This window comes from Limulus polyphemus, unplaced genomic scaffold, assembly GCF_000517525.1.
Source record: "Limulus polyphemus unplaced genomic scaffold, Limulus_polyphemus-2.1.2 Scaffold247, whole genome shotgun sequence".
Classification (NCBI taxonomy): domain Eukaryota; kingdom Metazoa; phylum Arthropoda; class Merostomata; order Xiphosura; family Limulidae; genus Limulus; species Limulus polyphemus.
The window spans coordinates 754,636-769,276 of record NW_013665857.1 but is presented as its reverse complement, the minus strand read 5'-3'; the positions used below and the strand labels follow the sequence as shown (position 1 = coordinate 769,276).

Here is a 14,641-nt window from a genome sequence, read left to right as displayed (position 1 = left end):
TACAAAAAAGTTAGCCAACCGCTGGTCTAGGCATATGTTTGCCCATTGCTATGCTTTATATATAGAGAATTTAACTTACACAAAAACTATAAATGCTCAGTATATTCTCGAACAAATCTCCATAACAATCTCTAGCTGCAGCTTAACAAAAACTATAAATGCTCGGTATATTCTTGAACAAATCTCCATAACAATCTCTAGCTGCAGCTTAACAAAAACTATAAATGCTCGGTATATTCTTGAACAAATCTCCATAACAATCTCTAGCTGCAGCTTAACAAAAACTATAAATGCTCAGTATATTCTTGAACAAATCTCCATAACAATCTCTAGCTGCAGCTTAACATTTTACACCTCGAACTAATGCGATCAAATACTCAATAGCTACAGTAAATCACCAAGAACTATATCAGCTAGCTACTAGCTATATTTATTATCATTATAGTGTATAAAGTTAACTACCATATCAAGTAATACTTTTCCCACAGTTGAACATAATAAAGGCCAGCAAACAAGATAAATAAAAAATTAGGAATTTAAAAACCCACAAGTAGGGATTTTAAAAAAAATAACGAAACCAGGTCGGACATTGTTTACTCAAACTATAAATCCCTATTTTGACTCCACAAAATGTAATTCCAGTTAACAGTATGGATCCAAAATAGGGGTTTGTAGTTTGAGTAAGTAATGTCTACAGTACCTCCAGCCCTGTTTTCTTACTTTTTTTATGATCCCTATTTGCTGGTTTTGAAATTCCCAATTTTTTTATTTATGAAGCATGTCTTGTCTATCTTGTTAGCAAAAAAGTTGTTATTTAGTCTTTTCTAGTGTCATTTCGAAAGGTCAACTTCTAACTCACTGACAAATCTTTGCGATTTTTGCCATGCTTTTATGATTTATTGTATGAATTAGTAACTACTGCAATCTTTAAAATAAAGTTTCAAAGTAAATATGTTACTGAATATTAATCAAGTTGATATGTTAACGATTTGATATGTTAAATGGAACTTACTGATTAGCAATATAACCAATTGAAATTCTACGATCAAAAGGAAATATTTTTAATGTTTTTTCAAAAGAATGTCTCTCAGAAAATTGTTGGAAGTTATACAATGAAAAACATATTTCTAAAAGTAAATAAAATTATATGATTTTTTAAAATTCAAAACTACATTATATTCAGTAAGATGATACTGCCTTTAAGCACATGTTTTGGATGAAGTTTTTTTAAGTTGGTTAGAAAGATCAACATTGGTCAACCATTTGAGAAAAAGTTCTTTGCCATCTTTGAACTTTGGTTTGATAATTGTAACTGTTAGTCTGAGTTTGAATTGTTTGGCACGCTTGGTAGACGTTATTCATACACCTGTTGGAGTTAAATTGAATTGTTCAAGCAGAATTATTCCCATCAAATGTAGTGATAACGTATTAAACTTGTGTTTTCCTGAAAAGAAACCACCCCTGCAGTTTACATTTTTTATAGGCAGGTCTCCAAAATTTGTGGAGCTCATCATACAGGACAGGTAGTTGTATATGCAAAGAGCTATGGTAACTTTTCATAAAATTTGGTTAAGTATTTCCACTGTGAGAAGAAGAAAAGTCAAAGGATGTCAATAACATCCCCTTCCTTAGTCCAGAATGGGATAATTTTCTTTTTATATTCAGGATAATAAACCCACTTTTAATGTAATAATCAGGGCTCAAAGTAGAGAGTAACATGGAGGTACACGTTCCCCCACTTCTCTAATTTGGCATTTTGCATACCCCCACTTGTGCATGATAATCCTGTTGTAGTGTGTGATTACAGATCACATTATCATTAGTCTCCACTTCGACCACTGGTAATAACACATACTTTTTTTCATTTCTGACATATTGTTTTACAAGTAGATAAATTTCAAGTAAGTTACCCCTCTATTGACCAAAACTAAGTTTCATCACAACTATTTATCTAAGCCTCTTTTTATGCGCCATCAATTTCGTGCCATTTCAGAACATGTGCTGATCATGTGACTTCCCTCCACCAATCATACTGTGCCCTCTATACTAGCACAGCTAGCTCCCTCTAATGTTCTAGAGTAATCCTCACTTTCTCGATTGGCATTCTAGTGTATAGACATGGGTTTTTACTTGCTTTACATTTGACTGCAAAATTTTGATTGTGCTTATCACAAATTTATATCAGTTTTAACTTATATTTAATTTCCATTGTTTCTATTTGTTTGTTTTAGAAATATTTCTGTTTTCTGAATTCTAATGTGTTCATATGAATATGAGATTTAATATGGCAGATGATAAAATTCCTGCAACAGTCGAAAATGGTTCTGACACGAGTCTCAGGGTCAACGATCTCTGCTAGGGAAGCACAGGCTTTAATTTGCAGGGAGTTTGTGTCTTATGTTTGGTCAGTGATTTCTTCCTTTCACATTACGATTTTTTGTGAGGAAAGATGTAGCTACTGAGTGGAAATTTCTTTCAAGGCACTTTCCACTCGTTGCTGTGTCCCTATGTAATCTCCTCAGTTAAGTATTGTTCTTTTTTCCAGGAAATCTGTGGTAAATTTTTCAGCATGTATTCCTCACTCCCAGTAGGTATATCCATGTTTAGCGAGTTTATGTGAGCTTGTGTGGATTGACCTAATTTCTGTACACAATAATTTAGGTCTTTCATGCCTTCTCTGCACAGTATTTAGTTAGATTTTTATAATTCTTTTATCATCCAAGTTACTTTAGTTTAAATTTACATTTATAGTTTGATTATTACTTTATTTTTGCTTAATTTTCAGTATATGTATGGGTTTTTCATGATAGCTACTTTTTGGGTAATTGTAACTTTGGCCAATTTTGTGGGTGTTTTGGTTTGTTATTTATACTTCCTTTCACTGTTTATGTTAGTTAGTTTTTGCTTTAGTACTAGTCACATCTAATTGGGGATTAGATTTGAGTCAAATTTTGTTATTTTTAACTGGGTGCTGTTTCATTCTCAGGGTAGGTTTTACTTTCGTGTCTTTTGTCTTATTGGTTCTTTGATTGAACTTAAGTTTGATATTTATCTGTCTTTTATCTTACAAATTCCTTTAATGGTTCTGTACTTTAGGTGTTGCTTATTGTTTTATGTTTGATGTCGATTTTCATAGTTTTGCAAGTTTGTTATTTTTATGTACTGTGTAGACTACAAATTTCTAGGTTTTGTCAGTTTATTAATAATGAGTATTTTTTCTAAGTATGTTTAGTTTATGTGTCTTTTTGGCTGCACTTCACAAAAGTTCAGTGGGTTCTGTCTGAACGTTTCTGCCCCCACCCCATCTGTTTCCCAGATTTCTTTCCCTCCTCCTTAGGATTGTGCCTCTTCTAGTTGTCTTGCCTAGTTTGTTCAAGACCTACTACACAAAGCAGCTGTCAAATGGGTGGTACTCACTCAACCATGGTTTTACTCCCATATAATTGTTGTCCCATTATAGATCTGTCCCAGTTGAACTCTTAGCTTCACCATGGAGTCCTACTTCTCACTTTTGGAGGTTTTTCCCTGGGACTCTGGATGACTAAATCATCATGACGGATGTTTATCTTCATATTCCAACTGCTCCAGTGTCACGTCAGTATCTTCGGTTGTGTCTTCCCATTCCGGGCACTGCTGTTCAGTCCTTCTTCGACCCCATGTGTTTTGTCAAGTGGTATGCTTTTTTGCCTGTCATTTTCACTCACTGGGTCTTCAGACTCTTATTTTCATATACGACTGGCTTCCGCTCACCTCTTCCTGTGCCCAGTCAATCAATCATGCCTGCTTATTCCTTCGGGAAGCTAATTGGGTTGATTTTTCTGATTCAGTTGGAGAAGTCCGTTCTTAACCCCACTCAATATATTATTCCATTTTGTGTTTCTTCAATTCCTATCTTTGTTGGTTCCAGCTTCCTCCACTTCAACTCAGAGACATTGAGTGGGCAGTCTCAATGACCCTACTTTCTACTTTTCTCACTGCACTTCTCTGTCTTTTGGGGATGTGGGCTTCCTTGGAAGCTCTCATTCCCTTGGGTCAAGCTTGCATTCCCTTCAACACTTCTCAACCAATGGAATTTCTCCCACGATCCCTTGGACCATTCCATTACCCTTCCCACTGGGATCAGGGCTGATCTTGCTTGGTGGTTCAACAGGGAACTTACCATGGTGAGGGTTTCCACTCCTCCACCTTGTCCAGAGTCTCATTTGTTTACCGATGCTTTCTTGATAGGCTTTTCAGACTTTGGATCTTCTTTACTGGAACCATAATCACTACATTGTGATCTTGGCATGTCACGTTATCAGCATTATGAATCTGATGGCCGATCACTTATCTTGACCCAACTAGGTTCTCCCCATGGAGTGGTCCCTTCTTCCATGAGTATTTCAGTGGGTGTGTTCTCAACTGGGAACACCACATATAAATGTGTATGCCACTCAATGGAACACCAAAATTCCTTCCTTTTGGTCTCTGGCTCCACACTCTTCAGCTCTGGGAGTTGATGAGTTCAGTCAGGATTGGAGAGCATTCACCTATATACCTATCCTCCAACCAGACTCCTCTACACTCTTTTCCCATATCCAGATCACTCCTTGTCGTGTCCTGCATGTTGCTCTATATTGACCTGCTCAGACCCTTACTGAAGCGATATCCCCTATCCTTATCTCTGTCCCAGTCTCTCCTCCAACAACGACGTTTGGACATAGTTCATTCTGACATTACCTAACTTCATCTTCAGAAGTGGCTTTTGTCTGGAACCTTGCCTCAGCTCAAGGACTTACTCCTCGTGTAGAATTTTTCCTCTCCCATTCCAATCGACCTACCTCCTTGTCTGTGTACCAGAGCTGGTGGTCTACCTTCAGGCCTTGGTCAGTTTGCTGTGGCTTCTGCCCTTCCCTTCTTTCAGTACCTCGTCTTTTCCAGTTCTTCTCCTAATTGCTTGATCAGGATTTGTCCAAGTCAACTGTTTCTATTTATAGGTCTGCCCTGTCAAGACCATCTCCTGTTTCCAATAAGCTTTCTCCTCCCATATTATTTCCCTCCTTTTGTCTTGTCCATCCTTCACATCCCTTTGTTTTCCCATATTGGATCTCTATTTTTGTCATCATTCTGATATTTATGCTATTGGTGTTACTTGCATCCTTTACCATTCCTCTTATGTTATCTTTTATCCTGATCGGGCCTTCCCTACCTTCTATTTCCTAACTGTATTCCCACTCAGTTCCAGGTAGACTTCTTTGTCTGGTTCATTCCCTGAGATGTTATATGGCTCATACTGCCTCTTTCATGTTATCATTCCTGTTTATTTGTTCCAAGGATTCCCTCTGTGTCTTGTGATCTGTACCCTATTGCACTCACTGGTTGGGTTCATCAACTCTTACGACTGGCATATTCTGACTTGTCCTTTGCCAGCCTTTGGAGGAGATCGTACAGGTTGGAATGTTAACGACTCCCAGTACATTCATCGCACATTATCTGAACAACTTGGCTGTGTGTTCCTCAGGCAGGTATCATCTTTCATTTGTGGCAATTCTACACAAGTCTGTTTGCCTTTGACTGGGGGTAAGTCGACATATTACTATTCCTAAGTATTTTTAGTTCATCCGTATCATATTTCAGGATCCCACATGGTGGCAGGTGTTGCTTGGTCAGGTATGCTTAATATTTTATTAGCACTAAATCTGCATACTTCTCTAAAATTCACTGTTGAGATGGGGGTGTTTCTGTAAGACCACTGGCAGCTTATCCGGTGGTATGCGTGTGTATATATATATATAATATCACAGTTTTATATATAAAGGACCTTCACTCATGGATTACTCAGTGATTCCTCCAACTAGAGTCTGGCACCATACTATGGCTTACTATCACTATGTTTGGTACTATAGCCTGCTATATATATGGATGAAGTATGAAATGTCTGTGGGCAACAAGCTGGTTATCAACACTCTCATGATCATACTCATCTCAGTTTTTTTTCTTCTTTATTCTTCCTATGTATCCAAGGTGCTTCCCATGGATGCTTTTTTCCCAGGAGGACCTCAATTGTTGATCTCATTATCTTATACAAGGTGTTTCCACTGAATGTATTGGCCAAATTAACTGCACTTGACATACTCTGATGTAACCCAAGGCATTACCCTTGGCACATATTTATACAGGCCCATTGTCACTTCCACACTAATTTTCCATGATTGGTAATGCTGTGCTGTTTCAAATTATGTTTCTACCACACTTTTCCATTAATTCAAAGCTGTACGTCCCTTTTATGATTGCATTAGTACCTGTCAATTCAGTTCTACCCCACAAATGTGCTTTCTTTTCATATTCTTGCACACCTGTTCTTTTGTTGCATTCACTTTCTGTTTGATTGGATATTGATGCACCTTCACCGGCCCCTCCACCTTTGCAATGTGGGATTCTAGCTTTGGGTGAGAAGAGGTAAGACTGTTTCAGAAGTTAACATTTTCTTACACTGAAATTATATTTCTGATAGGTACTTACCTCCTTTCACTCACTTCCCACCCTACCTCTCCACTGATATGCCAGTATTTCTGGTTTGAACTTGTCAATTATTGAAAGTTAGGATTACTTTAGAATAGTAGAGAGAGCTAACTGCACTAGTATAGAGAGCACAGTGTGATTGGTGGAAGGTAGCCACATGAGCAGCACATTTCTGACATGACATGAAACTGATGGGATATAAAAGACTGGTGCGCTGTTAGCAAAAAATAATAGCAATGCCTAGAGGGTAGTCCAGAATCAAGAAAGCTTTAGGTGAGAGGAGGTAAGTACCTATCAGAAATATATTTTCAGCATGAGAAAATGTTAACTTTCCCAAGTGTCATCTTCCATTTTTCTATACATCTATAACATTTCTAGTACACTAATGCCTCAATTATCCATGCCTCCATTATCTGTGATCCTTGATTATCTAGGGTTTTTTCCTTCCCCCAAATTTTCTAGAAATAATTGTACCAATACAATTCTAGACAATAATTTACATGTTTTGGAGAAATTGTTGCTCAGAAATTAATTTTGGTTGCAAAAGTTCAGGTGTTGCATGATATTTGTGGTTTTCGTGTGCAGGATCTGGCATGCATTAAAATTGTAAGTTGGCCAGTTCAAGCTTAGCCTTGCCTCTTTTATTTTTAGTTGTTAAGATAGGAATACAGAATATTTGTAGCTTGGTTAAGTTTATTTGTTTAGTGATTAAAAACATGGTACACAAAAACACACAAAATAAGATTTCTTAAACATTTCACTCAACTTCAGTTGTCATCTGCTGTTTTGTCTTTAACCACAGATGCATGTTCAGGTTGTGTTGCTGTGTCACCCAGTTATGCATTGGTAACTGCTTATCTATCTACCTGAGACGTACATAAAACTCAGCAATTGATGCAAGGTTGATAGATGGGCTTGCATCTTCTTTGGATTGAATTGTATCTGTGGTTGATTTTTCAAGGAGCTCCACCATTATTTGCTCATATGTGAGATCTTTGCAGGTTGCCAGATTATCATTCTGTTCCTGCCATTCATCAGTGTCAATGCTTAGCATTGGTGGACTTGAAGGTCAGTAGTTTTAGGTGTCTGTATAAGATGTTTTCAGGCATTTTTCAATGTGGCAGGTTTCATTGTGTTCCATGATGATCCAATGGTTATGATTGTGGAGTGTTGGTTCCATTACTGGAACACATTCATCACAGTCAGCTATTTGGTGGAGGAATGAGGTCATATATTTCTTCTTCAGTGTGGCTATGACCCCTTGATCCATTGGTGGGATGATAGATGTGGTGTTTGGTGATAGAAATATTGTCCTGATTCCATCCTTCTCAAAGTGCCCATGCACCAATACATTGTCGATCAAAACAATGGCTTTCTGGGGGAGCCTTGAATGTTGTAAATATTTAAGTAAATCTCACTGTTCAAAAGGTAGTCTTTCTCCTTCTCTGTAATGTTTATTTTCTTCAAGAAGCTGTGCCACATTGCAGTGGCATATTTTTATCTTCAGTGCATATGTTAAACATTGTTTTTATTTTTCATGTTCATTCTCTTAATTTTTATTTTACCTACTAATCAAGATTTTATGAATATCTGTAATTGGATGTTACTTGCAGACTTCTGAGTCCTTGGTAGTGTAACCTTCTTTCTGATTTCTCCTGACATGTGTCTTCACTAAGAATGTGTCTTCAGACTGACCCAGCTGCTCTCTATTCCAGTCTTTTTGTAATGTTATTTATGAGAATTGCTTCAGTGGTTCCTTTTTTTAACTGAGGTTTTCAAGTGCTGTGACCTAAATGAGACAGTGTATGGAATTTGTGAAAATTTTAGTGTAGAATTAATGACACTGTTATTAATGTTTTTTTGTTTTTTACTATTTTATAATTAACAAATGAAATACAGGATAGTCCTTGAATGTATCTATGTTTTGTTCACTTTCTGCATTTCCAAGCTAATTCATTGTTATTCTTATTATCAGTAATAAATAACTGCTGTTTTGATGAGGTGTGTTGGTTGGTTGCTATTCATTCATGTGTTTAATTTCCATTGTTTATTTAGGTTCACGTATTTATACATGTTAATTGATAAGTTCACATTTATTTCATACATGCTTCTACAGGAAATCTGGTATCACAAGATTTTACTGCCGTAGCAGTTGACTGCTGATGCATTTTACTGCTACCAAGTAATTATGTTCTCTTAACAATACATTTCTAACTTTTAAATAATTTTAACTAATAAACTATCTCACTAAATTTGATTAAAAATAAAATTGAATAATTTGCTGGGGAAAAAAGGTATCACTATATAGCAAATACATACACTATTATTTATGTTTGCATGGGTACATGTTATTGTTTTCCTTTATAATATTCTGATAATATAATTTCTATACATGCAGAAAACCTTAAAATGGAATAATTAATTGCTGAATGTCTTTGCCAGCAGTAAAATGCACTGGTAGTCATTTACTATAGCAGTAAAAATTTTGTTGAACCATGAGATCTAATTTAGGAGTAATCTTGATTTTTCAGACTTAGAAGAACTCAGAAGTGACGTTAAGTCAAAATTATGGTTTACGTACAGAAAGAATTTTGCACCAATTGGTAAGTTGTAACTTAGTTAGATAAAGTCATAGTTAATTTGTGGTTGGTGTACCTTTAGGATACTTTTAAACTTCTGTTGTTTGTGATAGTTTCCAAATGGATAATTACTAATGGGATTTTCTGACACATTTTAATGGGTTTTAATTTCCCATCATTTTTTCACTGTAATGCTACTCTTAAGTTGAAAATAACATTATATTATATTAAACCTAGACATGTATTTATAGAACATGTGCTTTGCTATACCTCTAATAACCCTCTGGATACAGATGCATAAAGATGAGCATCTCACAACATTTTTCCAAATTTAATAAAACTACATTTTTTATCACAAACGTAAACAAACTTGGCATCTAAACATTAGCTAATAAATCAAATTTTAGTTTAAGTTTTTCATTTCTTAACTTCAAAAGGAAATGTTTAAATAAATCACATGGCACTTATGTACCATGGATTGCCCACTTAAACATTTTCTCCGTTATGACTAGTCTGATGGATAATAAATTTTCACGTTAAGCTTAAAAATAGTTTTATCACCTTACAGTTTTCAAATTTCATCTGCATAACCTCTAGAACCTCCAAAATGAATATCAAAATTTTTTTTTCAATAAAAATTTATATTTTAATTATCATTTTCTCCATCCTAACACTATATGGGCTTGACCTTGTAACCACAACAAAAAGAATGAAATAAAACTAAGGTATCATTTTTCTTCTTCTAGATTGACTGCAGATTGTAATAGAAAATAATTATTCATCCTAAATAGTCTGAGGCTTGTAACAGTTTACATTTGTTTTTATTTTATTATTTTACTGCTCTTTGAACCATATTTAAATACTAAATATGTTTTAAAAAGCCACAGACACTTGTTGAGCAAATAGCTCAAGTTATGATAAAGCTAATTATCGAATTACATAACTCTTGTTCAGCTCATTTTGTAATGTTTTTTCATTTATGTTTTCTTATAAGTTTCTAATTTTTATATTTTAGTTATTTTTATAACAAATACAAAATATTAATAAAAAATAAATTTAGTACTTACCTGCGAGTCTTGTGCTTTATTGCAGTTGAAGACTCAAAGTATCAATGAAAGTTAACCCTAATTTTTGCTAGGATTGTTGTTAGTATTTATTTCAAATATTCAAATTAAAACATAAAATAATGATATGCACAAAGCACACAATATTCTATAAAGATTATAATTTAGCTGGCTTTCTAACTAAGCTATAAGTATGTTAAAGTAATTTCCTTATCATGTTCAAGGTGAGCTTAGTGATAGCTACTTTGAAGCTGTAGGCCAAATAATTTAAAAGTTGATGTCAGAACAAGATAGTGTTGTATGTAATTCAGTAAATTAAAATCTTCTCCTTCTATTGGTTATAGGTAATATAATAGCAAGCATCGGAGAAAATTACTGACATTTTTTTTTAAGGAAGTAAGAGATAGGAGGGCATGGCATGTGGGTTTGACTTTCTAGTTTATGTTTCTATAAAACAAGACGACTGAAGGCTTTATCTATACTATAAGTCTGTAATTTGTACTAAAACTCAAAAGCTGAAACAGGGGTTGAATCAGAATATGACTCCTTAAGTTCACGGAAAAATCTTTAATAAAGATACTTAATGAAAAAATCTGAATTTTTGTGTATCAAAGACTTGTAAAGTTTATTAAAAGCTTGTAAAATTTCATGAATATGCATTTATTACATTAAAAGTTATAGTATATATATAGTTTCATGATTACATGGTGGTAAATAAGTCACTCAAAATGACCAATTCCACATACAGGGAGTTAAATAAAACTTCATACCCTCTGTTAAGTGATATGAATATAGACCCTTATTATTGTGTTCTAATTTATGCATTCCAAGGAATGCATTCTTGGATGAAATGTATATTTTCTGTTATCTTTAGTCTCTGTCTTTTACAGATTCAACTTTCAGGTTAATACTTTATCAGAGCTTTCGGCTAAAAGTTTGTACCATGTATTTTTAAGATTTCAATAGTTTGGATGTTTTCAGAATTTTAACCAGTGATGAATGCTTGGTTAGATTGATAATGAGATTCAGTTTAACTAGTGCTTTACTATTTAAAGTGGCTAATTTTTTATGTTGATTTGATGGTGCTAGCCTTCACATGTTTATTTTTATAGGCCAAGAATACTTTCTAATGCTTTCTATATGAACAATGGGTACTATACATTATTTTAGTTCACTTAGAATTCTTGATGAGTAAAGCATTAACATTTTCAAAAATCCTTGATTACCTTGGTTTCTAACAGGTATTTTCCTTCTTGCTTCAGAACTTATGTAACAAATCAGAAACGTTTTTCATCTTAAACTTCTAGCAGATGTGGCGAACAAAAACTTGTTCAACAAAGATAAGTAATAAATGCAACCATGAAAAATAATATAGTCTCAATCAACAGCAGAAAAACAAATAAAAAAATATGAACACTGAAAGAACCAGTCACAGTATCTATTCAAAGAGGCTAAATATTCAGACTTTTAGATGTATCGTGAAACTCCTAAGTATATGTATATATTGAGAAGACAACATAACCCACATAAAACTAACAAATATTTTATCCATGAAACAGTACTTGAGATTCTAATGGCAATAATGAGAGAGCAAAGTAATGGAAAAGTTAAAAGTGTTCATCAGACATTACAAATCACGATACAGAAGCTTATGAACAAATAAAACTATCAGATACAAGTACACTGTAAAGTGGAAATGCAAAGCACTGTAAACTTACTGACAAACTGATTTTTGAAGAATAAAAATAATCTTTTAGAGTGAAAACAAAAATTGCCACTTAAAGTCAAAATGATGGTGACATGCATTTTCTGGTCACTAAAGTAACACTCCAATATGTATATTTCAAACAGTAACTTAATTATTTAATATTAAATGGCAGTTTTTCAGAAGAGAAAAAATAAGTAATTTATCTTAATAATAACAAGGATAAAAACATTATTTTATTATTAACTATCTACATATCTAAAACTATGTCAACATATCGGTCAATTTAGTTTATTAAACATTGACAATTCAAAAATTCTATAAAAAAATATCAAAACCTAGGCAGTAAAATATTGGGTTCAACTATTACACTACTTAACTATATACTTTAAAATGTACAAATTAACTTCAAAACATTTTAAGTTCCAAGTGTTTATTTCTAGTTTCCCATGTCTGAAGTACCTTAAAGCTCAAGACTTGCTAGACTTTAATTAATTAGACAGACTGGACCATATTTCTTAACTAATTAGGTGGTACTGGCCCTACAACAGACACAGGATGGGGTTGCATGCTACGATGTGGACAGATGGTTCTGGCCCAAGCTTTGATCAACCATCATCTTGGAAGAGGTATGAATATTGCATTTAAATTAAAATCTTGTAACAGAGGGTGTAATTATTTTAAAGTAATTACTGATTGAACTCCTAAACAGAAGTGGGTGACCACGAGAATTATATTTATCATCGTAATGGCAACTATTAATGGATTACAATGTCTATAAAAGAAAATCAGGCTTTAGATGTAGTTTTAAAATTAAAAGAGACAACAGTTATATTTTTATAATTTGAGTGTGGTAAATGCTTTTACATCAGTTCCTTCTGCTGATACCATGTGTTTTTAAATAATGTCCAGTATGATGAAATTACAGTTTTTGGAAAGCTGTTTGTTTTTTTATATATGCAAGGTTATTGAATGGTACACTACAACTTATATTGTAGTATACATATACAACATTTTGTTTAATAGAAATCAACAAAATACTTCGTACTTAACTATGGTCTCACCTTTTCCAAAACACACTAAGAAAGAGTATATACATTGCTCATAATGAAATGGAAAATATTTTATAACCCTTCTCATATAACAATGTGTTAGCAGCCAATGATGGCCCTTCTCACTGTATGCTCAAGGTTCCAATGGATACACTTGAATCAAAAATTTTTAAGAGCATCAGTTGAACTCTTGTTGTTTTTTTAACCAAAGTTCAAAAACAGGGATATTTGATTGCTATGGATTTTTTTCTTCTATTATTTAATGTTATGTGATGAACAATAGAACGACGCCAACAACAACAAACACGTGTGTACAGTAAAAAACATTTAATTCTTGAACAATTCAGATTGTACATATTTCATCTTCAACAAGTTATATTGAACAAGGTAAAATATTAGGTACAAAAATATCTAAAGTTCCAAGATTTCATAAAGAGTAATTAAAATAGAAATAAGAGGATCAATTCAACTACAAAACAAAAAGAATAGGATAGTGCAACAATTGTATCTTGATTAAACATTTCAAAGTCATCTGATCTGGAACAACCAATATTGAACTTTTAATTAAAGAAAGTTTATTTATTATAAATGAACTCCCAGCTTAATAACACCACTTTGCTACAATTAAGTCTGTTTTAAATAACTTGTATAATAGTGTTACAGTTGTTGCACAATCCTATTCTTTCTTGTTTTTGTTGTTTTAATTGACTTAGTGAACTCTTTCTAACGAGTCTTGTGTGTGTGTGTGTGTGTGTGTGTGTGCCTCCCCCATATGAGATAAACTGTAATATTTAAGTTAAACTAAAAGTTAAGTTAAAATGAAACAACTTCTAACATTTCAAGTTAAAATATCCTATTAAAACTCTAAAACAAAACTATAATAAAAGAGAAATCTCATAAAAATTCTCAAGTTTGATGTTTTTATCACTTGAATCTCAAATACAATATCTTACCTCCTCTCTTACGTATAGCTGTTCTTATTCAGTGCTGCCATCTAAAGCAAAACGTTTTTCACATGCCACAAGCCTTGAACTCCACTTACACCACAATTAACATGGTTCACTGCATCTTCACATGTAAATCATTATGCGACAACCCTCCACCAATAGGAGCACGACACACTTTCCATGTCAGTTTCGGTCATGCATGTGACTCCCTCTGTTTTATTCTACTGAATTATCACTTCTTGTTAGGTAGTTGCTCAGTACAGACATTTTCAGTTGTGCTCTTTTCACACGTTGAGTGCTTGTTTTGGGGTGAAGAAGTGCTATACCAGGAGTACCCCATCCAGATTTGTATCTGTTCACTGATGCTTCTCTTCACAGTTGGGGGATGTGGATCAATCAGCAGGTGGTTTCCAGTTAATGGTCTCAGAGCAAAATGTCATATCATATCAATACCTTTGAGCTTCTGACAGTATGATGTGCTCTGGGTTATTTCCTTCCTATTGTATGGAACCAACTCATCATGATCCACTCAGACAATTCCACAGTTATAGCCTATATCAATCACCAAGGTGGTACCCATTCCTGTTCCCTTTGTAGTCGAACATAAGAACTACTTTATTGGGTCCACACACTATGGATACGTTTCACTGTGTGTTATTTTCTGGGTGCTTTCCCAGGTCAGGTCCTTTTGATTTCTTCTTACTGATTAGAACTACCTCTTTTAAGACTAAAATACATCTTAGTTACTAAGCTTGATAAATTATAGTGGAATTCTATGGTATTAATGTAGTAA

The 14,641-nt window shown here is 34.0% G+C and overlaps 1 protein-coding gene across 1 annotated transcript in view; it reads left to right on the top strand.

Moving 5' to 3' along the window:
* LOC106478765 (cysteine protease ATG4B-like) overlaps positions 1-14,641 on the top strand; it is a 52,750-nt gene that overhangs the window by 11,233 nt on the left and 26,876 nt on the right. Inside the window, exons 3-4 of the mRNA XM_013939327.2 lie at positions 9,033-9,104; positions 12,380-12,478. Coding sequence (XP_013794781.1) covers positions 9,033-9,104; positions 12,380-12,478 — 171 coding nt within the window. The remainder of the gene's footprint in view (positions 1-9,032; positions 9,105-12,379; positions 12,479-14,641) is intronic.